At 40.6% G+C, this 27773-nt stretch overlaps 1 protein-coding gene across 4 annotated transcripts in view; it reads right to left on the reverse strand.

The window, feature by feature from the left end:
* The window catches only part of hbs1l (HBS1-like translational GTPase), a 116327-nt gene that overhangs the window by 23043 nt on the left and 65511 nt on the right, over positions 1–27773 (reverse strand). For all 4 annotated transcript variants that reach the window (XM_060938533.1, XM_060938532.1, XM_060938535.1 and 1 more), the window contains 4 exons: positions 17572–17718; positions 17368–17442; positions 12326–12443; positions 5182–5250 (listed from right to left, as the gene is read on the reverse strand). In XM_060938533.1, coding sequence (XP_060794516.1) covers positions 5182–5250; positions 12326–12443; positions 17368–17442; positions 17572–17718 — 409 coding nt within the window. The remainder of the gene's footprint in view (positions 1–5181; positions 5251–12325; positions 12444–17367; positions 17443–17571; positions 17719–27773) is intronic.

Raw genomic sequence — 27773 nt, forward strand, 5'->3', positions numbered from 1 at the left:
TTCTCATTAAGCCCAAATGAAGCACATTAGCCAGGGCACATCTGACTTCTGCGATTTGCATGTGTCATTTTGACCTGGAGCTGCATAGCTAATGTTGTGAACATATAATGAAAGGCCATGTCTGTGTCTCTCTCACACACAAAAAAAAGCCAAAGTCAGCCACCAAACACGTCCCGGTAGGTAGAAATCCTCGGTTTGAGAAATTCATCCTCGTTGACGCAGATCGTGAAGAAAAGTCTTAAAACCTTCAGACACTTTTACAATGTTCAGTCATGTTCATTTACTAAAAACATTTCATGCCAGGCCTACTTCAACCTCTACGTCAGAAAGCCTGGGAATGGAAAGAAAAATGGAGAGGTGAGAACAGGGTGATGGTGTGAATGACTAATACAACACGCTGGAGTGTAACGCTACATATGAAACGTGAAGGGTAATGCTTTTTAAATGAATCCACTCCGTGTGAAACACCAAATGTGACAAAATATACGCCGTGTAAGAAAATGCGTCATGTGAAATAAATTACCTGAAGTGCGCGTTCACACCTATTAACCTGTTCACTGATTCAGAATCAGAGTGAAACTGACACGGGCTGAGCAATTTCACGATAAAATATCGACACTGGAAGAAACGAGATTTTGCAGGTAACAGTATGGTTTGTATTTATTCAAAATAAAACAAAAAAAACAAAAAAAAAACCCAAATGGAATATAAGCAGCTGATCAGATGTTACCTTGGTTTAAATAAATAAATAAGGTACTCTCATTCAAATTGACCGACTTTTTAATTTAATTTTTATTTATTCCTTTTCACGGTCAAATAATTTACCTTTGTAGACATTAAATAAAATATTAAATTCAGTATTGTACAATTTACAAAAAGCCAAAACACTGGACGTGTGCCAGCAGTTTGTTCATAAAACTAAATCCCGTGCTATATCCTGTACATCGCAGAAATATCTCTATCATGATACCAGGTTTTTTTTTTTTTGGTCATAAATGGCGTGTATATCGTTCATCTCATTTTGCTTGTCGACTCAATTACCCGGATCGCACAGCACTGCGGCTGAAGGTGCAATTCAGCAGCCCTCATCTACATGTTTGATGTCGAATCACTTCCTCACTGGGATAGAGTTCAGGCTCTCGGAGCAGCCGCTTCGCTCTGTGTCCGAGTGCGACTGCTGTTTTCTCACCCCTCTAAACAGGAAATGCACCAGGGTTCAGTTTGAACAGACTAAACCCAGAGTATGTGAAAACACCCTTATGGTCACAGTTCAGAAGGTCAAAGTCAAACAAAACCCAAAAAAATCAACTGCTTGCCCATCACGGCAAGTGCCCCACGCACGTTTTAATCAAAAGATAAAACTTTCTAGTATAAATACCATAAGTGAGGAAGAATTACACATGATGCAACAAAACGCTGTTCCGAAAAGCACTAAAGATGCTCCGAAGTTTGGTCTAAAACTACTCAAAGGTAAAGTGGGATTGGGATTTATTTTATCCGTTTCAAAACAAAGTGTTTGATGTGACTCGGCGTAGATGAGTGACAAGTCTGTGCTGCACCTTTATTACATTAACGTTGCATTTGAAGATTGAAATGAATTAATTTTTTTTTTAAATAATCACGTTATGTATTTATACTAAAACAATTATCCGCCTGAAACTCAACGAATACTGGTGATCATTATCCATACAGGCCACTTTTTGATGGAATACAAACGTGTTCTCTTCCCTTCTAGCAGGTTTCATTCATTTGGTTTGATAGCATGCAATATTGTTAGCATATCGCTTATCCTACGTGTATTACGTCACTCTATCCAGTGGAGAATGAGCGTTGAATATGGTTTACGATATTGCATGGTTGTCAAGACAACATGACGTCACACGTCGGAGACGTAAAACTTCCGCGCTCGCGAATGACTGACAATTTGTAAACAAACAAAAATGGCCGCCAAGTTTGCTTCATTAAATACGGAAGATTTTGAGAGAATTTTGAAAGAGAAAGAAACATTGAACACCCAAAAGGAATGCGTATGTATTATAATAATAACGGCTTTTTTTCATGGTCTATCAGATATAGTCCATTCAGCTACTCCTCTTTGACTTGTTCAGAATCATGCTAGCTAAATGGAATATATATCCGACATCCCACTCAACACCAGCTAATATTATTTAAGTAATCTCAACTTCGTCTTGGATATTATTCACCGATATTCACTTCATCTTTGGCAAATAATTGTTAAACAACAATTTATCCATTTTAAAAAAGTTACTACGTTGCAAAGAATAGGGTTCCCCGGGCGTGGCCATTTGCACTGAAACCGGATATCTGCTTGTGACGCAGAGGACGCACGAGTGCACCGTTTATACTTTAGTAACAGAGCCATCAAATAAAGGCTTCTAATTCTAAATAAATAAAAAAATAAATAAAATAAAATAAAAATCCCCAGGTGCTATAGTGCACTGCTCTCATGTGTGCGCGTGCGTTTTCAGAAAAATACAAGGAAAATATATATATATATATATATATTTTTTTTTTGGGGGGGGGGGGGGGGGGGCAAACTTTATTTAAAAAAAAAAAAAACACACCCCTGCGAGTAGCAAAGTTACAGAGAATTTATAGGCAGTAGAGCCCTGCACTCCCGCGGGAGTCCCGCGGAACCCGCGGGACCCGACGCAAAGCAGTGCGGCGCGGGAAAAAATTTTGAAAGCTCATTGCGGGCGCAGGCGGGAGGGGGAGTGCACAATGCGGGAGCGGGCGGGAGCGGTGATAAGCTGCAGTCCCGCTAACTAAAAACGTGTTTAAAATAAAATTTATAAATGATTAATTTATGTCTATCATATATAATTTGTGCTGGATATTTTATTTGGCATTAATAAAAACATTTTAAGATGCCTAAATTTGCGGATGTGGTCTAATCTCGTGTACGTTTCCGATTCCTTTCCGCTCTTCCGTGTTTGAGATCTCCGATCATGGCAGAAGAGCAGAGCTCCTCTAGTGAAGCTCACAGTGCTTCAGAAGCAAGTGCTGCTTTAAAAAGAGGTACATTTACCGTTAAAAAGTCAAGAGTCCTGAAATCAGACATTTGGAAGTCGTTCTCACTCGTGTACGACGCAGAGGGAAATCAGCTGCCCTTTGCTTGTTGTGATAAGTGCCAAAAGGTTCCGACATACAACGGCCATAAATCAGGTACATCAGGCCTGAATCGCCATGTATGTACTGTCTTAAAAGGACAACAATTGTTGGAGTTCAGAGGGAACAACGCAAAAGTGACAGGTGCGTTGAAGGCAAAGACCGTGGAGAAATGCGTTGATTTTGTTGCTGCGGACCTCCGCCCGTATGACGGCATCGCTGGTCAGGGATTAGTTCAGTTAGCCCAACACTTAGTTGACACGGCAGCCACAATAGGCAAATTCGATGTGTGAGATATTCTGCCCCATCCAACAACTGTGTCACGTCATGTAGATGATAGGGCACTCAAATTTAGAAGAGCTGCTGTTGATGACATGAACAATGACAAGAACTTTCGTGAGAAACGACGCTAACGTCTGCATCATGCGGGATTTGCGGGCGGGAGCGGGACAAAATATGGCAGGCGCGGGCGGGAGCGGGACTGAAAATCATAATTCTTTGCGGGAGCGGGCCTGCACAATGCGGGAGCGGGACTGAAAATTCTGTCCCGCGCAGACCTCTAATGGAGCACTTGCATGTGACGTCACAGCCGATCCAGATTGTGACAGACGCCATCTTGTCGGTCAAACGCCATACTCCGCCTTCTACTTCTACTTCTGGTTCTACTTCTGCTTTTACTTCTACCTTTTCTTCTGGAAAACCCTACTATATACAATTCTACTACAACGGCTGCGGCTACAAGCTCTCCCTACCTGTGCATGTTTATGTTTTTTGTGTGTATTTTTGCGTGTTGTTCGTCTGTACCGGACTTCAATATCCACTACAACCGCATGGACTTACTGGACATTGGTTTCCAGCAGAAAATGACGGTTTGTAGCGATTTCCATCGCATGCACAACATTCCGGACGAGAAAAAAAAAAAACATTCCGGACGAGATTGCGAGACCAGCGGGGTCTCCGTGGATTGTTATTGGAAGCAAAGCGAAGGAGGCGGCGCCGGGAGCGGAAGCAAAAGCGAGGCTGCAGAGCCGGCCTGTTGACTAAGCTCAGAAAACAGCCACTCAAATCTCCACTGCCAAGCCTCTACCTCTCCAACGCCAGATCCATGTAAACAAGACGGACGATTTGGAATTACCTTATTCTATTCTATAATCGGCTGGTCAGTGCTATACTCAATACTTAAGTGACTTACCCATCCAATGAGGATTCTTGTTTACAAGATACCACATCTGAGTCGCTGACAAATCCTGAATTTCTGTAAAGATAACTGTCCAGAGATTTATAAGCACGCAGTGCTTCACCACTGAACAGCGAGGGAAAGTTAATGAGGTAATTATACACGTCCGGGTATTCCGCTGGCAGTTCAAAATCCGGTCGTGAAAACTCCGTCCGGTAAGCCATAAGGGTCACTAATCTGTAGATCGTTTATTTTAGACATATATCTAGTTATCTGTTCATTAGAAAAATGAGCCGTGTAGTCCGTCGGTTGAAATTGATCCATTCTGTACATGAGTGCAGCAGTATTCAGCGGTGTTTTTGACCGACAAGATGGCGGTTGTGTACTTTCCGGTCACGTGACTGCAAGATCTCTATAGGCAGCAAAACAGCCTCGTCACTGTGTGTGCATGCGTGTGTACTGCTTCAATAATCAGGCTTTTTTTTTTTTACAGTCAAACACTTGACACTCAGCATCTTCAAGGCTGTTTACAACAATTTCGAAGCGGTGTATCCACTAGATCTCAGTCTCGGTAAGTCACATAGCATGCAAGTGACGTCACAATCTCGGCTTCTGTTGTGTAAATTGTACTCAGAGTGCGATATCTGAACCTCGGAGGGAGCAAGATGTCCGCACCCAGGGACATTTTACTTTAAAAGAAAAAACCAAAACAATCTGTACACAGTATACAGGTTCAAATATGAACATATGACCACTCGAGCATGTCCTGGATGGATGGATATTACCTGTCAGTATAAAGGAGTTTATTTTCTGAGTTTTGTTTGGTTTTAAGAAGTGTGTGGTTGGTTTGATGAGGGTGGATTGAGCTCACTGACCTTTAAACACATCTGACACACAGAGTCTGAAGGGCTTCTCCACGGATCTCTGGGGAGCTTTAAACGAGTCTGCAAGAGAAACAAACAGGGACACCGAGATCCAACGAGTGAGACAAAGCCTGAGGTTAACACTTCAGTACTTTCTTTATGTCAGCTGTGAATTAAAAGGTGCAGGTTATAAAAAACAGACATGCTTTCAGACCAGGAATCATACATGTGGTGGCCTGGGAGCGAGAACCCTTCACCTTTATACTCATCTACAATCTGGTCTACTTATGGGGAGGAGGAAAAAAAAACCCAACAACATTACTGACAAATCTGATGAAAGTTCACAACAGGACACGAGTTCTCACTTATCATGATCGTCTCTTCCCTTGAGGGTCACTATGGAAATAATCACTGATTCTTCGTCAGTTCTTTCTGAGTCAACCTCCTGTCTTTATTAGGTCATTTAAATACTTTAAAATTTCGCCTGCTATCGTCTGAGCACTCCAGCGCTCTTTCTCCGTTGAAGGAAACGCAGGACCAAGCTAATAAATATTGGCGCTCAGCGAGCACCTCGGTGTGATCAGCTGTTCGTTTAGCGACAGAATGATGGAACTGTCAGTGCACGCTCAAAGGGAAACCTGTAGAGGGCAGTAATGCAACACTGTGGATGCCAGCTGCTGTAAAACCCAAAAGAAAAAGAAGAATGTAAACCTGCGCATGCGCACACGGACTTCCTCTGTCTGCTCGACTGCGCGAAGCGAGCGATTTCATGCACATTATTTGCTTTAATCCCCTCAAATTAAATAACTTCCTCACCACAGAATGGCCTGATATTTTGTGAGATATTACAGAAATAAACAGATATCACAATCACCACATTTCAGACGGAACTAAATTTCACTGGTTTTATGAAATCGAAAGGACGTCTCGCTTTAAGCTAGAAAACCTTTATACATCTTGAGGCTGACTGTTTTTACTGTTGTGTTTATTAAACGAGCTCATTTACCAAGCAACACTAGAAAGCAGCCTGTAGTGTTTTGTGGTTCTTCCCAAAACTCTCACCACAAATTAAGAACCACACCATTGTATTGTATAAAATGCCTTTGTATGCTGTAACATTATAATTTCCCCATCACTGAAACTAAAAGGACCAAAGCTGTTCCAGCATGACGATTCTTCCGTACACGAAGTGAGCTTTATGCTCTTCTAACTGAATGAACACAAATCCCTAAAGCCACAGAACAAAATCTAGTGGAGTTCCTTCCCAGAAGATTGGAGCTTATGATAAGAGGAAAGGAGAACTCAACTCAACTCAGCACATATGGGTGTGATGGTTAGGTGTCCACAAACTTTTGGCCATATAGCGTATAAGATAAGTTTTTGTGTGAGTAATTGTGGGGCCCCAGACTTAAGAGAATATGGTAATGCAACCACCGGATTTTTGATGCCTTTGACCAAACGACGCATGTGTACCACCACAGGGAACCCGATCGTAAGTACAAGGCAACGTATCTCAAACACTTGACCACCAGACAACGAAATTTGTATCTTTATTTTCTTAAGACATGGTTTTTTTTTTAATCCAGCACTTATTTTTAATTTGCTTTTTAAAACATAGCCTCAATGTGGCTGGAGCTCATACCATACCAGCCACTGTTGTTGTGTGCGAGTTTGGAATCCGATCAATCCTGTAGGAGGAGGAGTGATTTTTGTAAAATTGCGTATGACCCCTGTGTAGCTGCATCCATGGCAGGTAGCGCCACCTGATGAACAATTCTTGTTAGTTAATGTCTTTAGAGTCTTCTGGGTGGGTTTCAGTGAAAATGTCCCAGCAGTTTACGAAGAGTAGCGTTTAATGTGACGAGACGAGTCACTCAAATTCCTCCAAAAATTGTGAGAGGAGTTGATTTCAGAAGGCGAGTACCCTTCCCGGGATGGACAGATGAACAGACATCACCAGGATGCGGGTCTTTTGGCCAGCGGGGGATAATTCTTTTGTTCATATTTTGGGAAAGACACTATTAAAAAAAATGCCATCTTAGCAAGTGAAAACATTTCTAATGAGATTATTATAAAACAAATAGACTATTAAAATTCTTTTCGATGCTTTTATTACTGTACTTTCATTTCAAGCTTTTTTTCTTCTATTAAGCAGATAATTTTGCTTCTTTTTAGAAATAAATGCTTAAAATTAGAAGAAAAAATCTTACAGTAAAAAAATTCTTCTTACAATAAGAAACACACAATATTTGTGAATGTTTTTTCCACTTGCTAAAGTTTCTTTTGTGGCGAAACAATGGCACGCGTTTTTGTTGAAAATAATTTTATTGATGAGGGATTTGTTTTTCTCTGAATATATTTATTTCAGTTAAAGGTTGGATTTTTTTCTCCCCCGTGTGTGAGATGAAGCGACTTCACCAAAAGGTGGATTTTTTTTCGAACCCTTTTCACTAATCTTTACAAGGGGGGACAATAACTGTGGAGGCCATTGTAAACACACACAGTACCAGTCTAAAGTTTGGACACACCTTCTAATTGATATACGAGACATCCAGAAGTCAGACTCAAAACATTCAATAGACGTCTAAATGATATGAAATTTTTAAATTTAAAAATGAATTAGTTCTTGTACCTATGAGTATATATTTTAATAGTCACCTCTACTTACTAGTGCATATATAAAATCACTATTGCATACTATAACTTTCATATCATCTCTCATATTGTAAATCATTAGTTATCCTATTCATTAGAATTTTGTATTTTATTTTGTATCAGGGCGCCTGAGAGAACAGCCTTGCTGAAGAGTGCCCCTTGTACAAATAAAGCTTATTACTACTTATATGTTTCTTCATTTTTTATTAATTAAAAGTCACGTTGTGTCTTAAAGTAATGATGGATGTTGTTTCTCTTTACTTAGTTGTTCAGTTCTTGACATAATATGGATTACTACAGTTGTGGAATAGGGCCATTTTATTATTTACTGTTTACTATTTGATCTCAAACTCATTAAGAAGGTAAGAAACTCGTCCACTAATGACCTTTTGACGAGACACAGCTGTTAATTGAAAAGCGTTCCAGGTGACTCCCTCATGAAGCTGGTTAAGAGAATGACAATAGTGTGCAAAGTGTCAAGGGAAATGCTGGATACGCTGAAGAACGTAAATCTTTTTTTTTTTTTTTTAATTTACCACATCATTCCGTACATGTTCCATGTGTTATTTCATGGTTTTGATGTCTTCAGTATTTGCTCCACAGTGTTCTATAATAATTGCTCAGAATGCCTTCAGAAATTGCACACATGCTCCGCTATACCAATTTTAATTTAAAGCTAGACGGCCTTTTGATTTCATAAAACTAGTGAAATTTAGATCTGTCTGAAATGTGGCCATTGTAATGTATGTTTATTTCTGTAATATCTCACAAAATATCAGGCCATTCTGTGGCTGGGAAGTTATTTAATTTGAGGGGATTAAAGCAAATAATGTGCATGAAATCGCTCGCTTCATGCAGTCAAGCAGACAGAGGAAGTCCGTGTGCACATGCGCAGGTTTACCACCTTCTTCTTCTTTTGGGTTTTACAGCAGCTGGCATCCACAGTGTTGCATTACTGCCATCTACAGGTTTCCCTTTGAGCGTGCACTGACAGTTCCATCATTCTGTCGCTAAACGAACAGCTAATCACACCGAGGTGCTCGCTGAGCGCCAATATTTATTAGTTTGGTCCTGCGTTTCCTTTCCTTCGTATAGAACATAACGTCTTTTCTTCTCGCTTTCTTTCCGTTACTGTAGTCGGTCTTTCACGTTTCATTCGCACACTCACGTCCTCCATTTTTCTCTCCAGTTTCAAATTTGTATCCCACAATGCCTTGCGTGAATGGGGAAAGCCCACCACGTGATGCATGACGTAGTATCTTGAATTGGGTCATGGTGAAGCAGGAAAAAACAGCGGAGAATTTAGAGCCACATGGCCTTCAATTCTTTAATTTTTTTTTTAAACCTAATAAAACTGGAAGTCTGTGACTCAAATTCAGTAGCTTTCAGTCACTAAACAAAAATAATTGGGTGTCGGGAAAATTATTTTTATGGCATGCACTTGAAAAATCTGAAAGGCAGTCTACCTTTAAAATCCATCCACTGGAAACAAACGTTCCTGTTGGAAACGCTAACATGCAACACTGACTTCAACCCATTTTAAACGTATAAAGCTACATGTTCCATGCATTCATTCAAAGCGATTGTTTTCTCCATCATGTAACACAGGGGGCTTTCGGTCAAAGTGTTCAGGAAACATTATGACAGATTCACGTCAGGTGATGGACAGAGTCGATTTTTAAGTTAATATTGAGGTTAATATCCAAATAGTCTTCGAACAATGAAGGTTGTTCTGCCGGTTCTAGTTGCCAAAGAATTACTCCTGGATTAAATTTCCTCTTGCGTGCCAGTCAGTATAGCAATATGATACTGATCTTGTGATACACTGGAAGTCTTTCAATTATCGTCCAAACACCTAAAAATTCAGCATTGACAGATGGTTTTTACCAACAAATTTTAATATGTTCCCCTGCATATTTTTAATAATTTATCATATGACCCGTACAGACTTGTGTGCGCTCTTAATAAAACCATTGGGAAAAGTCATGTGACTGGGCAGATACGGATTTCTGAATCGGGTCCGGAGAAAGCCGTATGCGTCCCCAGACCCGTGCCCATCGCTTCCTTCTGCCGTTTTCATTTTGCTCTGAATTGTTACTTTGAAAAACAAGCAACACAACTGAGCACAGTGAAAGTGAATTTTAGTATTTTAAATTGTTTTCTTCAAAAATATGATCAGTATCTCCACCAGTCAAGGCTTCTGTGACATTTGGTTTGTTGCCTTTTCCATTTTTGCTGAGGTCTCTGCGCTCGGACTTCAGGACTTTTTAAAGTCTTCGTCTTTCAGGATGCTTATCTTACTGTTGTTGTTGTTGTAGTCGTCAAGATAGTGTTGAATACTTCACAAAAAGGAAGACAAAGATGTCGTCAGGTTCGTAGTCTAAATTCCCTTTTTTTTCCTTCGTATATAGATGTATATAGAAACTGCATTGCAAGCTGTCGAGCTCCTTAGAGGGAACGAGTTGTCTCTCTTTCCTCTTTCACTTCAGCAAGAAATCTTTTGAAAACGTTGATGTCGTACTTAGTTTATTTTTTATTGTTTCCTTCTTGTTGTCCTTGTATATACATCAGTGCTGTAGTCGAGTCCGAGAACAAGACTCCGTCCACACCATGTGACGGTGGCTGTTGCTGCCTTTCTGTGAAAGCGTCTCTGCTACTGTGTTGGACTGACGTTCCTGCTCGACTGCCTCATTTTAGTTAACAGGCTACAGATAAAAAGCTTGTTCATCACTCAACAAGCCCCGCCCACTATCAACAGAGCAATGAACATGAGAGGGTTAACACTAGCTAGTTCATCACTCAGCAAGCAAGCCCCGCCCACTATCAACAGAGCAATGAACACAGCGCATCACTTCCTTCTCTGGGTGGAGTCTTACCAAATGACGATTGAAAGGAGAGCTGAAGTCATTTTTAAACTTGCTTTATTTCTTAATTAACGTGTTATTCAATTACGTTTTGGGTTTTAGTAACCTTATATCGTGACTCATATCGGCAACTAATTGCAATTAAATATTATACTTATCGGCCTATTCGGTTTTTCGCCGTGTTGAATTTAGTTCGTTTGGTCCACGGCAGGCGTCGCTTATCCGCGCGATCTTCACGAGACTTGTGCGAGACTTCGAAACATGAAGTGTCAGTCAGGTGTCAGTGCCGCCATTTTGAAAAATGTTTTCTAAACGAAGTATTGCACAAAAACGAGTTTAAATGACGATTCCTGCCTACTTTTTTCAAACTTTCCTGATTGCTATCAAAACAAACAAAACTTCCGGCTTGATCACATCAGCATTCGAAAGAGGGCGCGCACGTCTTTTGACAGCGTTGGCAGATGTCGGCCACTTTGATTTCCGCTGTACGTTTTACTTCCGTCCTACGACGTCTCGCACAGGTCTCAACGAATCTCGTTTACGGCCGTCGCTTTGACGTATGGACTGATATATTACGGAGAATATTTCAAACACTCAGAACTTGCTATAGCAGCGACAAAATAGCGATCAACAATGCATTCCGATATTTAATAAAATGAGAATTTTGATAGAAAAAAATTTGCCTTCAGTTCTCCTTGAAGTTCGAGGTTGTCCCCGTCGTCTCCTCGATAGTTCTACTGTACAAATGGAACACATACTGTAGCAGTGCATTTTTTCCCGCTGCATGAGAAGTCTGTATAAGCAAAACAGACAACCCTAGCAGCGTTCTCTCCAGGCATTTTAGCGCCATTAACGTTCGTTTGCTCCTGAACATGATGTATGAACAGGTGAATGTGAATTCTCTTGCACAAAATTAGTATAAAAATTAATGTAGGTATAAAGTATAAATATCTTTCGGCATGTTACAAAAAAACAAAGAAAAAATCTGAGTCCCCGTCTCTAATTTACGAGTCCGAATGCAGTTAATGCACGAGTACTACAAGCGAGTTTCTTCACTCGAAAGTACCATTTTTTTCGACAGTTTCAGCTTGTTCAGTGAGGTCTGTGTCCGAAATCTGGATAATAAAATTCACTTTCACTGTGCTCAGTTGAGTCGTTTTTCAGACACCATTGCTCATCGTTTTCCGTCGTGTATGTTAGTTTTAAAAGGTCTTCTGATAAAATGCTTATTGACCGAGTTAGATCCGGCCTCGCTGCACTCGGTCAATATTATATATATATTTTTTTTATGAGCAATGTTGCACTGATAGGATTGCATCTGATTTTGTTGCATAATGAGAATAAACGACACTGTATTCTATTCGAGGATGTCCAAGACGTCTGCACACACCGTATCTGCAGGATCTTTGAGCTTGGACGAGACTCGGGATTAACCGTCTGGGGACTTTTTTGTGAGTCAATGGAATCACGAGTTGAGACGTTTGTGTGTGGGTTCACTCGCTCATGGGTTAACTGTTGGAAAATCCTATTTAATCTACCAGCACAGGTCCCTCACACTGGTGTGTTATGCACCATGCACACACACAACATCAGTGTAGCAGTGCTCTGAGGATTCTGCACCACATGGACATACACACCTATCTGTTCCAGGAGACACGGGCCTTTGTACCAGGAAGTGAGCGCTGCTTCTGCGCTCTTGGTGGTGAGATTCTGTCCTGAAAGACCACTCGTGGGGACGTAATACACATCAGACTCCTGTAAATCACAGTGCAAACGACAGTTTAACACGAGAACGCATTATCTACTCCACAATCACAGATAAACACTCAATCATATATAATTACACGACAAAGCATTTTATATTTCAGAAAGCGTACATTTACTCAATTTTCCTTCATGACCATCTTCAGCTACGCATTTTTTGCCTTAGATGTTACAAGAACTACATTTCCAGCTGTTATAAAGTAAGTGCCAAGAACATCTGGTTTTGTCTATGGAAAACACAACGCAACTATAAATGGATTAAACTCTCGTTCTTTATTTTAAAAAAAGTATTATGAACAATGAATAAAGCACACCGTGACATGATGTTATGTCAAAATAATCAACTTTAGAGTGCTAACTGGAACTGTGGATTGTGTCTGGCCATATCACACAACTGCTTCCTTCATTATTTTCCTATAAGAGCACACCCACGAGTGCTTTGATCTTCATGCCGTTAGTGCAGAAAAAAGTGAAAGTGCAAAGGTGAGTCAAATGAAACACAACGTAAACCTGTCGAATTTGAAGGAACTGGAGCAGTTTTGCCACCTTTTGCTCCGAAGTATTGTCTTTCGGGGAGTGAATACTTATGCACACTCACGATTTCTGAGGAGGTGAGGTTTTGCCTTAAGTAACAAAGTTCGTCACAATTTAAAAAAAAAAAATCATTTTGCACCATCAAAATGGTAAGCGTGTTGCAGAAATCAAAATTCGCTACGCTCGGATTGTACAGCAGCATGACGTCGAGACAAATATTTTCCCGTCCGGCCCGATCTAACTGTCAACAAGGAGATAATGGCGAGAATATGCATGACTTTGCCGTAGGAGGAAGTAACACAGCTCTAAAGCTGTGAAAACACCCAGAAGGTCTATTTATTAACTTTTTCATTTTTAATAAAAGGAATATTTTAGTTAGTGTGTGATTATATTTTACTCCAACCTTTACAAATGTGGGTAAATAATTAAGTCCTTATTAAGCTCGCTTGCTCGGTCTTTACGGGAAAATACCAGACCGAGGTCTTGACAGTACGGACCGAGGTCTGATATTTTCCCATAAAGACTGAGCAAGTGAGGTTAATAAGGAGTTTATTTTCTGGTGTTTTTATTTCTCAGATTAAAATAGATGGTCATTATAACGAGGCGTGACGCTGCTTTCATTCACATCATATTTGTAACGTAGTTAAGTCACGCATGCAGAATAAACGGCTAACGGTTTCAAAACCGAATTTCTGTTCATGGTTTCTGAAAGCTCTTCGTTGCTCATTTCTTGAACAACTCTGTGACTCTTGTTTTTGATTCCATTTTGATTTTGAATTCATCTTTTTTTTTAATCGTTTTGTTTTTATTTTTTGGCAACACTGAAAACTGGCGCCTTGGAAAGAAAGTCCGTAATCACCCACAGGCATCATGGGAAAATTCTGCTTGCCAAGGAACCAATCAGAGCACAATTTTACCAGAAGTAGCTCGTGCCAGATAATAATGTTGGTTATTAAGAAAATGAAACACAAGGGATTTTTTTTCATTTAACAAAATGAATATTGAATTTGATAACGAATAGGAAAATAAATATTGCCTTTTTTGGTTAAAATAAATAATTATGGAAAACTTGTTACATGCCTACCAGGGGGGTGTAAACTTTTCCAAGCCACTGCATAGCTTTATGTTTTGAGTGTCAGTGTGTCAAACTTTTTTTTTTAATTAATTAATTTCTAAATCTTCCAGGTGTGTAAATGAGTAATTTTCATACTTTTTCTAAGTAATCCTGCACAAAAGCCCTCATAACCCTCTCCAACGTTTTGATTCTTCTCCGTTATGAGTCTGCGATCTTCGAGTCGTCGAGTCTGCGATTCGTCGATTCTTCAAGTTTTCAATCATCGAGTCTGCGATCTTCGAGTCTGCGATTCGTCAGTTCTTTAAGTTTTCGATCTTCGAATCGTCGAGTTTTTGATCTTCGAGTCTGCGATCCGTCAATTCAAGTTTTCGATCGTCGAGTCTTTGATTCTTCAAATTTGCGATTCGTCGAGTCTTCGAGTTTTCAATCTTCGAGTCTGCAATTCATCGAGTCTGTGATTTGTCGATTCAAGTTTTCGATCTGAGAGTCGTCAAGTCGTCGATCCTTCTACATATTCCTCTTTGTAGAAGAATCATGGTCATGCATGCAGGTTATCCTACAAATCACGAACTCAACTAAAATCAAATAAGAAGCAATGAGAAATCAAAGGTAAAAATGTTCTATAAAGGGTGAGTCAAAATTATGCTAACACCAATGGATTATTTTTCTCCTGCAGATAGACGTATGCCATGGGTGACAGATTAAACGGTCCTGTTGCTCACTGGTTTGCAGGGGTGTAGTGGGCGTGGTACGCGGGGGTACGCCGTCCACCCACTTCTCCCGAGGTGAGATTCAAAAAAAAAAAAAAAAACTGTCATTCAATGGCCTGAGTTTATACGCTCTACAGTAAATGACACGTGCCTTTGTGCTCATCATCAATGCCCCCCCAATCGAACGTTACGTAAAACGTAGCGACGCAAAGTAGAATGCATTCTAAACGCAGCCGAGATATTAGAATTATGTAAACGGTTGACTCCGCCATCTGTCGGTTTAATGCTTTATGATCTTTGAAGTTCTAATGCGATTTTTGCTCAGTATAGGCCTATGATTTTGAATAGCCTAATAATAACAGTAGGGTCTGTGTGTGTGTGTGTGGTGTGTGAGATTTCCGGGCGTTCATGGTAGCAGCACCGAGAGGGCAACAGAACTGATATAATCGCCTGCCTGGTCATCCTTACGCGGATAATTTCACCACATACTGTATTATATACAGTGATGGGAATAACGGCGTTAGAAATAACGGCGTTACTTTTTTTAGTAACGAGTAATCTAACTAATTACTTTTTACATCGTTATAACGCCGTTCCCGTTACTTACAATAAAATACTATGCGTTACTTTATTAAAGCTGTTCTCATCTGGCACGCTGCTCGTTCAGCCTTTCTTTACTCTGCTTTCGTGTGGGGCGGGGAGACACGAGACAACGGCACAGTAAGCCAATCAGAGTAGATTTGGACAACATACGTAGGTAGGCCACGCCTACTGCACTACTGCGCGCTCTTTCAATCGGAAGACCCAGCAATGGCGAGCGGTCAGCCCAGCACTGCGCTTTCACACTGGAAATACAGCCACTACTTTTCATTACTTGAAATAAAAGGCAAGAGTGTCTACGTGCAATGCACATTATGTCGAGGAACAAAGCGTTTGTCCTCGTCAGTGGCCAGTAATTAGTAACAATTTTAATAACTACAAAAATATATTAAATTTGATAGATGTCTTATCTCACATTGTCCCACAAAAATATTAATATAGTGTAGATAACGTTACTAATTGGTTCTGTTAAGTGTCCATTTCAGTCATTAAACACATTTAACATTCACTTTTATTATGATTACACTAATTGAATTTGATTTTTTTTGAGGGGGAACAAAATGTAACGGAATAATTACTTTCCCTGGTAATTAGTTACTTTCATGACAAAGTAACTCCGTTACTAACTCAGTTACTTTTTGGGAAAAGTAACTAGTAACTATAACTAATTACTTTTTGAAAGTAACGTGCCCAACACTGATTATATATATGATTTGAAATTCATAATCTTTGTGGCCTTCCTGTTTAGTGTTTTGTTGTACATCCAAAAATGTGAAACGACAATAAATTTAAAGAAATACTCAAGTCTTTAAGAAGGAGTGCATGGTAGGGCTTAACCCAATGGCTGCATGTCATGTATTTTGTATACGAAGGTGCCTCAATTGCGCCAGACTAAATGCTTGATTTATTCGATTGGTGCCTTTTATAATAAATTTCAGCCCATTGCTGGTTTGTATGCGATGTGAGTGACGTGACGTGACTTTTTTTTTTACTTCTGGACACATGCTGTAGCTGTTGCCACGGCAGTAAGCAGGCTAGTAAAAATATCGAATTCCGAATGCAGCTCGGCTCAAATGAACATGAATCGAACATGAACAAAGGTGTTTGTGTATCATAATTTCCAATATTTTGGCTTCACGCCTGATAGTCCATGTTAAACCTATGCAAGGTTTATGTTGAGTTCCAGCAGCAGAGTGGTGCTGTCTACGACGATGCATTCGGAAGGAGAAGGCGAATTTGTTCCTCTTTAGCCATTTCGGCATATTTATTGGAGACAAAATAAACCGCGGCTTTTCGCCATAACAGTTGGGCTGTACTGACAAACACGAATGAAAATTGCACACATAAAAATGTCTGAAAAAAAGTGTCTTCTTGTGCCCTTAAAAGAACGTAACATTTATACAAATCATTCATACCAAACATAGGCGACCAAACAAAGGCTACCGCTTCTGACATGATATCAAATCGATGACGTCACGAATCGCGTACCCCCACTTTAAAAATCTCCACTACACCACTGCTGGTTTGTGTGTTGAACACGATGGGGAAGAGGTTGAGACCGTCCTGTAAATCATCTTGCACATATGATGCATATTTTATGAATAATTGGTTTCGCCCATTTAAGTGTTAACATAATTTTGACTAACCCTGTATGTTTAAAAAAATGTTCCTGTAATTTCAAACACTTTTCCCCCACCAGTGTTTCTCCCTGCAGCAATCTTCTACAGATGAGGAAACTTTTGTCTCTCATTTCAGAATATTGAGGACAAATCAGCAGATGATAATCGGCACACTTGCATTAATTTCCTGGTATTATGAAGCTGTAGTTTTAGATGATGATGAGTTTCCCTGAACTCCAGTGTATTAAATGAGTCATTCCTGTGATAAAAATCTGTGTTGCATTTCTCAGAGGTGCAAACGCAGAAACTCTCAGCATCTGTTGTGAAAAGATCATCGCATTTACATTTGTGCGTCAAACTAAAGCACTGTGTCTTACCTTGAAACCGGCCTGCTTCAGAAACTGGCCAAGTTTGGAAATTATTTCTTGGAACCTCGACTGCTGCCAGTTCACCTGAGGTCATGGTCACACACACACACACACACGATGAGAGAAAAGCAGAGAAGGAGTTCTCAGAGGCTGAGGGAAATTTTGATTGACACTGTGGTAAGTGTGGATGTTGTGGTCACCATGGTTACTCACCTGGTCCATCTTGTTGACAGCGATAGCGAGTTGTGTGACACCAAGAGATCGAACGAGGAGAGCGTGTTCCCTGGTCTGACCACCGGCCTCAAACCCAGCCTCGAACTCTCCCCGACTGGCATCCACCACCAGCACGGCTACATCTGCCTAAACACACATACACAGCCGCCAGAGTGTTAAACATACCCAATACGAACCAAACATCATCTGCTCTTTTGCCTTTTTATGCAAATCGATTCGTATTCATCACCCACAATACAATAATGTACTGTAGCCTGAAAAAGTCACTTCAGGAGTGACGACTTATTTGAGTAAATTAGTTACAACCGCAGGGCGCGAGATAAGCTCATGGAAGTGCAAAATTGCATCATTAACTGAGTAAGATCAATCAAGATTATACTCCAAATGATTCTTAAAACCAGGACTTTGAATCAGTTACATATTTACAGCTTCGCCAGCTCTGATCCTCACACCATTCAGACCACATCATTTCACTATCACACCCCTCAGGAGCACAGAGAACACGAGTCCGGGTTGAATTTTAAACAGTTAGTCAGCACATCATCTGATCGAGGTTATCCTGGAGGCACAATTATGTCCAAAGATCAAGTTTCAGTCTGACTCTTCTAGAAGGCCCTGAAAAATCTCACCACAGCCATTAATAAGAAGAGATGGCACTCACTCAAAAACTGTGAGAAACAGAAATAAAATTCACATGCTGCTCTATAACATGACACAATTTGAGCGATTGGTTTTTTTTGTGGGGTTTTTTGGGAAAATCACCTGCAACACAACATTTTGCGTTTTGAAATTGAGGTCAACTTCCTGTCACATGAATTCAGAGGAGTATGGATTCTGTGAGTGAGCTGGCCGGAGAGGAGGCGGGGCGGAAGGATGGAGGGAAGGAAAGGCAGAAAGAAAGAAAGAAAGAAAGAAAGAAAGGCAGAAAGAAAGAAAGAAAGAAAGAAAGAAAGAAAGAAAGAAAGGCAGAAAGAAAGAAAGAAAGAAAGAAAGAAAGAAAGAAAGAAAGAAAGAAAGGCAGAAAGAAAGAAAGAAAGAAAGAAAGAAAGAAAGAAAGAAAGAAAGAAAGAAAGAAAGAAAGAAAGAAAGAAAGAAAGAAAGAAAGAAAGAAAGAAAGAAAGACAGAAAGAAAGAAAGGCAGAAAGAAAGAAAGAAAGGCAGAAAGAAAGAAAGAAAGAAAGAAAGAAAGAAAGAAAGAAAGAAAGGCAGAAAGAAAGAAAGAAAGGCAGAAAGAAAGAAAGGCAGAAAGAAAGAAAGAAAGGCAGAAAGAAAGAAAGGCAGAAAGAAAGAAAGAAAGAAAGAAAGGCAGAAAGAAAGGCAGAAAGAAAGGCAGAAAGAAAGAAAGAAAGAAAGAAAGAAAGAAAGAAAGAAAGAAAGAAAGAAAGAAAGGCAGAAAGGCAGAAAGAAAGAAAGAAAGAAAGAAAGAAAGAAAGAAAGAAAGAAAGAAAGAAAGAAAGAAAGGCAGAAAGAAAGGCAGAAAGAAAGAAAGAAAGAAAGAAAGAAAGAAAGAAAGAAAGAAAGAAAGGCAGAAAGAAAGGCAGAAAGAAAGAAAGAAAGAAAGAAAGAAAGAAAGAAAGAAAGAAAGAAAGGCAGAAAGGCAGAAAGGCAGAAAGAAAGGCAGAAAGAAAGAAAGAAAGGCAGAAAGAAAGAAAGAAAGAAAGAAAGAAAGAAAGAAAGAAAGAAAGAAAGAAAGAAAGAAAGAAAGAAAGGCAGAAAGAAAGGCAGAAAGAAAGAAAGAAAGAAAGAAAGAAAGAAAGAAAGAAAGAAAGAGAAAGAAAGAAAGGCAGAAAGAAAGAAAGAAAGGCAGAAAGAAAGAAAGAAAGAAAGAAAGAAAGAAAGAAAGAAAGAAAGAAAGAAAGAAAGAAAGAAAGAAAGAAAGAAAGAAAGGCAGAAAGGCAGAAAGAAAGAAAGGCAGAAAGAAAGAAAGGCAGAAAGAAAGAAAGAAAGAAAGAAAGAAAGAAAGAAAGAAAGAAAGGCAGAAAGGCAGAAAGGCAGAAAGAAAGAAAGGCAGAAAGGCAGAAAGAAAGAAAGGCAGAAAGAAAGAAAGAAAGAAAGAAAGAAAGAAAGAAAGAAAGAAAGAAAGAAAGAAAGAAAGAAAGGCAGAAAGGCAGAAAGAAAGAAAGGCAGAAAGAAAGAAAGAAAGAAAGAAAGAAAGAAAGAAAGAAAGAAAGAAAGAAAGAAAGAAAGGCAGAAAGGCAGAAAGAAAGAAAGAAAGAAAGGCAGAAAGAAAGAAAGAAAGAAAGAAAGAAAGAAAGAAAGAAAGAAAGAAAGAAAGAAAGAAAGGCAGAAAGAAAGAAAGAAAGAAAGAAAGAAAGGCAGAAAGAAAGAAAGAAAGAAAGAAAGAAAGAAAGAAAGAAAGAAAGAAAGAAAGAAAGAAAGAAAGAAAGGCAGAAAGAAAGAAAGGCAGAAAGAAAGAAAGGCAGAAAGAAAGAAAGGCAGAAAGAAAGAAAGAAAGAAAGAAAGAAAGAAAGAAAGAAAGGCAGAAAGGCAGAAAGAAAGAAAGAAAGAAAGAAAGAAAGAAAGAAAGAAAGAAAGAAAGAAAGAAAGAAAGGCAGAAAGAAAGAAAGGCAGAAAGAAAGAAAGAAAGAAAGAAAGAAAGAAAGAAAGAAAGAAAGGCAGAAAGGCAGAAAGAAAGAAAGGCAGAAAGAAAGAAAGAAAGAAAGAAAGAAAGAAAGGCAGAAAGGCAGAAAGAAAGAAAGGCAGAAAGAAAGAAAGAAAGAAAGAAAGAAAGAAAGGCAGAAAGAAAGAAAGAAAGAAAGAAAGAAAGAAAGAAAGAAAGAAAGAAAGAAAGGCAGAAAGAAAGGCAGAAAGAAAGAAAGGCAGAAAGAAAGAAAGAAAGAAAGAAAGAAAGAAAGAAAGAAAGAAAGAAAGAAAGAAAGGCAGAAAGAAAGAAAGGCAGAAAGAAAGAAAGAAAGAAAGGCAGAAAGGCAGAAAGAAAGAAAGGCAGAAAGAAAGAAAGAAAGAAAGAAAGAAAGAAAGAAAGAAAGAAAGGCAGAAAGAAAGGCAGAAAGAAAGAAAGAAAGAGAAAGAAAGAAAGGCAGAAAGAAAGAAAGAAAGAAAGAAAGAAAGAAAGAAAGAAAGGCAGAAAGAAAGGCAGAAAGAAAGAAAGAAAGAGAAAGAAAGAAAGGCAGAAAGAAAGAAAGAAAGAAAGAAAGAAAGGCAGAAAGAAAGAAAGAAAGAAAGAAAGAAAGAAAGAAAGAAAGAAAGAAAGAAAGAAAGAAAGGCAGAAAGAAAGAAAGAAAGAAAGAAAGAAAGGCAGAAAGAAAGAAAGAAAGAAAGAAAGAAAGAAAGAAAGAAAGAAAGAAAGGCAGAAAGGCAGAAAGAAAGAAAGGCAGAAAGAAAGGCAGAAAGAAAGAAAGAAAGAAAGGCAGAAAGGCAGAAAGAAAGAAAGAAAGAAAGAAAGAAAGAAAGAAAGAAAGAAAGAAAGGCAGAAAGAAAGGCAGAAAGAAAGAAAGAAAGAAAGAAAGAAAGGCAGAAAGGCAGAAAGAAAGAAAGAAAGGAAGAAAGAAAGGCAGAAAGAAAGAAAGAAAGAAAGAAAGAAAGAAAGAAAGAAAGAAAGGCAGAAAGAAAGAAAGGCAGAAAGAAAGAAAGAAAGAAAGAAAGAAAGAAAGAAAGAAAGGCAGAAAGAAAGAAAGGCAGAAAGAAAGAAAGGCAGAAAGAAAGAAAGAAAGAAAGAAAGAAAGAAAGAAAGAAAGAAAGAAAGGCAGAAAGAAAGAAAGAAAGAAAGAAAGAAAGAAAGAAAGGCAGAAAGAAAGGCAGAAAGAAAGAAAGAAAGAAAGAAAGAAAGAAAGAAAGGCAGAAAGAAAGAAAGGCAGAAAGAAAGAAAGAAAGAAAGAAAGAAAGAAAGAAAGAAAGAAAGAAAGAAAGAAAGGCAGAAAGAAAGAAAGAAAGAAAGAAAGAAAGAAAGAAAGAAAGAAAGAAAGAAAGAAAGGCAGAAAGAAAGGCAGAAAGGCAGAAAGGCAGAAAGAAAGAAAGAAAGAAAGAAAGAAAGAAAGAAAGGCAGAAAGAAAGAAAGGCAGAAAGAAAGGCAGAAAGAAAGAAAGAAAGAAAGAAAGAAAGAAAGAAAGAAAGAAAGAAAGAAAGAAAGAAAGAAAGGCAGAAAGAAAGAAAGAAAGGCAGAAAGGCAGAAAGAAAGAAAGAAAGAAAGAAAGAAAGGCAGAAAGAAAGAAAGAAAGAAAGAAAGAAAGAAAGAAAGAAAGAAAGGCAGAAAGGCAGAAAGAAAGAAAGAAAGAAAGAAAGAAAGAAAGAGAAAGGCAGAAAGAAAGAAAGAAAGAAAGAAAGAAAGAGAAAGGCAGAAAGAAAGAAAGAAAGAAAGAAAGAAAGAAAGAAAGAAAGAAAGAAAGAAAGGCAGAAAGAAAGGCAGAAAGGCAGAAAGAAAGAAAGAAAGGCAGAAAGAAAGAAAGGCAGAAAGAAAGAAAGGCAGAAAGAAAGAAAGAAAGAAAGAAAGAAAGAAAGAAAGAAAGGCAGAAAGAAAGGCAGAAAGAAAGAAAGGCAGAAAGAAAGAAAGGCAGAAAGAAAGAAAGAAAGAAAGAAAGAAAGAAAGAAAGAAAGAAAGAAAGGCAGAAAGAAAGAAAGAAAGAAAGAAAGAAAGAAAGAAAGAAAGAAAGAAAGAAAGGCAGAAAAGAAAGAAAGAAAGAAAGAAAGAAAGAAAGAAAGAAAGAAAGAAAGAAAGGCAGAAAGAAAGAAAGAAAGAAAGGCAGAAAGAAAGAAAGAAAGAAAGAAAGAAAGAAAGAAAGAAAGAAAGACAAAAAAAACCCCAAAAAAGCGCACACCACTCACGTTCCCATGAAGCAGGACACCAGCCTTCAGTGTTCTCTGCACTAAAGAACGGCTATTTGTTCAGGTCTGTTCGTAACTAAATAAACTCTCAGAGTAGTGTTTAATCTGGGCGTGGTCTGTGTTCTCTCAGTAGCTTGAGCATTCCTTCCCCCCAAAATCATCTGATCCGTTTGGTCCACACGATAGTTTTGTCCACGGTCTCGCCACAGGGATTCGTCGTTGTTCAAGCATCGCACTCTACATCAAATCCCCTGACTAAAAAACTGAATTTCCACGGCATATAATGAACAGAACAACACACCACCTTTACGTTGAGAAGACAACAAACCAGCCGCGGTATCTGAAAGCCATTAGTTTACAAGCTTTATTTCCGAGCTCACGGATGTTTTCTCATCTCGTCTTCATCCGCTTATCCGGGGCCGGGTAGCGGAGGCAGCAGTCTGAGCATGGAAGCCCAAGCTTCCCTTTCCCCAGACACCTCGGCCAGCTCCTTGGGAAGAACACCGAGGCGTTCCCAGGCCAGCCGAGAGACATAGTCCCTCCAGCGTGTCCTGGGTCTTCCCCGGGGCCTCCTCCCGGGGGGACATGCCTGGAACACCTCCCCAGGGAGGCGTCCAGGAGGCATCCTAAAGAGATGCCCGAGCCACCTCAGCTGATTCCTCTCGATGTGGAGGAGCAGCGACTCTACTCCGAGCTCCTCCCGAGTGACTGTGCTTCTCACCCTATCTCTAAGGGAGCGCCCAGCCACCCTGCGAAGGAAACTCATTTCGGCCGCTTGTATCCGCGATCTTGTTCTTTCAGTCATTACCCAAAGCTCATGACCATAGGTGAGAGTCGGAACGTAGACTGACCGGTAAATCGAGAGCTTTGCCTTTTGGCTCAGCTCCTTCACCACAACGGACCGGTAGAGCGACCGTATCACTGCAGAGGCTGCACCAATCCGCCTGTCGACCTCACGCTCTATCCTTCCCTCACTCGTGAACAAGATCCTGAGATACTTAAACTCCTCCACTTGAGGCAGGACTTCTCCACCAACCTGGAGAGGGCAAGCCACCCTTTTCCAGTCAAGAACCATGGCCTCAGACTTGGAGGTGCTGATTCTCATCCCAGCCACTTCACACTCGGCTGCAAACCGCCCCAGTGCATGCTGAAGGTCCTGGTTTGAAGAAGCCAACAGGACATCATCATCCGCAAAAAGCAGAGATGAAATCCTGTGGTTCCCAAACAGGATTCCTTCCGGCCCCTGGCTGCGCCTAGAAATTCTGTCCATAAAAATTATGAACAGAACCGGTGACAAAGGGCAGCCCTGCCAGAGTCCAACATGCACTGGGAACATGTCTGACTTACTGCCAGCAATACGAGCCAGACTCCTGCACCGTTCGTACAGGGACCGGACAGCCCTTAGCAAAGAGCTCCGAACCCCATACTCCCAAAGCACCCCCCACAGAATACCAGGCAAACTCCCATGAACCCTCGAGCACCCTATGAAGGGTATAGAGCTGGTCCAGTGTTCCGCGACCAGGACGAAAACCGCACTGTTCCTCCTGGATCCGAGGTTCGACTATTGGTCGAATTCTCCTCTCCAGTACCCTGGAGTAAACCTTCCCTGGGAGGCTGAGAAGTGTGATTCCCCTATAATTGGAGCACACTCTCCGGTCCCCTATCTTAAAAAGAGGGACCACCACCCCGGTCTGCCACTCCAGAGGCACTGTCCCCGACCACCACGCGATGTTGCAGAGGCGTGTCAGCCGAGACAGCCCCACAACATCCAGAGACTTGAGATACTCAGGGCGGATCTCATCCACCCCCAGTGCCTTGCCACTGAGGAGCTTGCAAACCACCTCAATGACTTCAGCTCGGGTAATGGACGAATGTCCACCTCTGAGTCATCAGCCTCCGTCTCCTCTATGGAAGACATGATGGTGGGATTGAGGAGATCCTCAAAGTATTCCTCCCACCGCCCGACAATATCCCCAGTCGAGGTCAACAGCTCCCCACCCGCACTGTAAACAGTGTTGGCAGAGTACTGCTTCCCCCTCCTGAGGCGCCGGACAGTTTGCCAGAATTTCTTCGAGGCTGACCGATAGTCCTTCTCCATGGCCTCCCCGAACTCCTCCCAGTTCCGAGTTTCTGCCTCCGCAACTGCCCGAGCTGCGGCACGCCTGGCCTGCCGTTACCAGTCAGCTGCCTCAGGAGTCCCGGAGGTCAACATGGCCCAATAAGACTCCTTCAGCTTGACGGCATCCCTTACTTTTGGTGTCCACCACCGGGTTCGGGGATTGCCGCCACGACAGGCACCAGAGACCTTGCGGCCACAGCTCTGAACAGCTGCGTCTACAATGGAGGCAGAGAACATGGTCCACTCAGACTCAATGTCCCCCGCCTCCCTCGGAAGCTGGGAGAAGCTCTCCCGGAGGTGGGAGTTAAAGACCTCCCCGACAGAGTGCTCGGCCAGACGTTCCCAGCAGACCCTCACCATACGTTTGGGCCTGCCAGGTCTGTCCAGCTTCCTCCTCCGCCAGCGGATCCAACTCACCACCAGGTGGTGATCAGTTGACAGCTCAGCCCCTCTCTTCACCCGAGTGTCCAAGACATAGGGCCGGAGATCAGATGAAACGACAACAAAGTTGATTATCGACCTCCGACCTAAGGTGTCCTGGTGCCACGTGCACTTATGGACACCCCTATGCTCGAACATGGTGTTCGTTATGGACAAACTGTGGCTAGCACAGAAGTCCAATAACAAAACACCACTTGGGTTCAGATCAGGGAGGCCGTTCCTCCCAATCACGCCCCTCCAGGTGTCACTGTCGTCGCCCACGTGAGCATTGAAGTCCCCCAGTAGCACAATGGAGTCCCCAGTCTGAGCACCTCTCAGTACCTATCCCAGGGACTCCAAGAAGGCCGGATACTCTATACTGCTATTCGACCTGTAGGCACAAGCAACAGCAAGAGCCCTCTCCCCAATCCGAAGGCACAGACAGGCGACCCTCTCGTTCACTGGGGTAAACTCCAACACATGGCGGCTGAGCTGGGGAGCTATAAGCAAGCCCACACCAGCCCGCCGCCGCTCACCATGGGCGACTCCAGAGAAGTGGAGAGTCCAGCCCCTCTCAGATGTTTTCTGTAAAAAAAAAAAAAAAAAACCTGAAAGTTTTCGATGCTTAAACACACGGAAATAACCTGATAAAGAAAAACACTGCATGGAAAATATTACATTTTAATAAACAGCAACTAAAATTTAACAAACATGCGACAAACAAAATTCCCTGAGATTCCATGACTTGGCCCAAAAATCATCAAATCCCTCTGACTTTCCATGCCAGGAACAGACTTTTAAAAAATTCCATGAAATTCCAGAAATTCATGACCTGTTGGAACACTGGTGGGCGTTTTTCCACAGCGTTTTTAAGAAACCTTTGCAACAGCTCGTTTTTATTTATTTATTTATTTATGAATGAATGAAAGAAAATATGTCGACCCATCACGGCCTGATCACAAGAAATGTAATCACATGACCTGAAATATCATCATCATCTCAAATGGATTTAAACCCAAAAATGGTAGTGGGTCAAGGCCATGGCATACAAGTCCAATATTTTCCTGTATAATAATTTAATAAATACATGATACCACATGACCTCTAAAATGGGAATAAATAATCAAAATAAAACTTGTTTTAACCATTTGTGCCTTATGTCAGATGGTGAAACCATCAGACCATGGATACAGATTAAGGCGGCAAATTTAGTCAAATAAAATTTTAAATAAAATAGTTTGGCATGATGTGTCTTTGAAACCTTTACATTCAGAGAATGTTGCAAAAATTATTCAACTCATTGAAAATTTCCAACTTCTAATTCATAAATGTGATGAGGCATGACCGAGAACCAAAGACTTTGATTTTGGCATGCTTTTCAGAAAGAGTGGGCTGGATATCACAGTTTAAAAAAAAAAAAGACTAAGTCACCTTAATGATGCAATGACAAGGTCAGGTGGAGTATTTTTGAGGTCGTAAGAGAAAACCATTCAGATGTGGCGGTCTTGTAATAACGAAAATAATACACTGATGTAAGTCCACGATAATTAACTTTTGCATATAACAAACTAAGTTTCTGTCCCCTGCTTTTAATAACTGAGTCGGAGTCTTCAAAAAAAATAAATAAATACATTGCTGTGTCACATCCACGTGTTAGCACTCTGAGCGCCATGAGGACTAATTACCATGCACCTGTTTCGGATTAGAGTGCAATCACAGCGCGCACTTATAAACTCTCTAAACACACAGACTTGAAGTATATGCGCTGTACTGAGTGTCTCACATTACCAAGCCTTATCATCTGTGTACTGCCTTTCTGGTTTTGACTTTGTTTTGTGTATTTGGACTCTGCCTTTTGTTTTGCCTCCGCCATTTGCCATTCTGTTTGTGCCTCATGTGACCATTCCCAATTTCACGGCCCAGTCTTTGTCTTTTGAACTGTTTGTAAATAAACACTCTTCCTGGAATTCCATCCATCATTCGTCTGCTTCCATACACACTGAGCCATGTGCTCCTCTTCCCCAGAGACAAACGATAAGTAATCAAGTCCACTGTCAAGTTAATATAATGTGTTAGCGCCATAAAACAAAGGCTTAACGATACGATCCTAGCTTAGGTGTCGATCATTAACAATTATCGAGAGCGGTGATCAAAGGATCGATAAAAGGACGAAATGACTGCTGATACCGCTAAACTTAACACCTAGTTAAAGCGCACCAGCGATGTCTTTATAACCCCTTCCCAAAGACCCACCCTGAGGCCAACATAAATGACATCGGTGATTTGCGACACATGAATGAACTGAATGGTGAAGATTTATAAACATAGCGAATCAGTGGGTGGATACGATACACCAGGAACCTCCGTCATTTCCATAACAGACGAAGAAATCAATCATCGCCTCGGTTCATCATCGCCTCGGTTCGTGATCCTTTAACTCAGTCATTGAACTGTGGCAGTGACTCAGAAGGAGAAATTCATAATAATGAAAACGCACCTAAAATTTTGCGTATAAAACTTGAGTATTTGGTGTGACAAGTGGGTCCATTTCAGTATTACGAACTTTTCGGTATAACGAACCATCTGGACGCCCTCTAGGGAGTTCGTTATATATAGCGGGATTGCAGTGTTTATTATTTATTTAAAAGTGTGTGTACAAGTCCAAGTTCAAGCACAAAGGGATTATCTGGGTGCCCAAGTAGATGCCCATTTAATCTGAAAGGAGCCTGAAAATCAGGTGACAATCATTCAGTCACATTGTGCAACCAGAGAGATGATGCATTTAAATAAATTAATTAATTAGGTGTAAAATTGTGCAATTAGGAAAGAGCTGTAACTGCAACAGCTTATATAATGCATGAAT

The sequence above is a fragment of the Neoarius graeffei genome, chromosome 13 (assembly GCF_027579695.1).
Source record: "Neoarius graeffei isolate fNeoGra1 chromosome 13, fNeoGra1.pri, whole genome shotgun sequence".
Taxonomy (NCBI): Eukaryota; Metazoa; Chordata; class Actinopteri; order Siluriformes; family Ariidae; genus Neoarius; species Neoarius graeffei.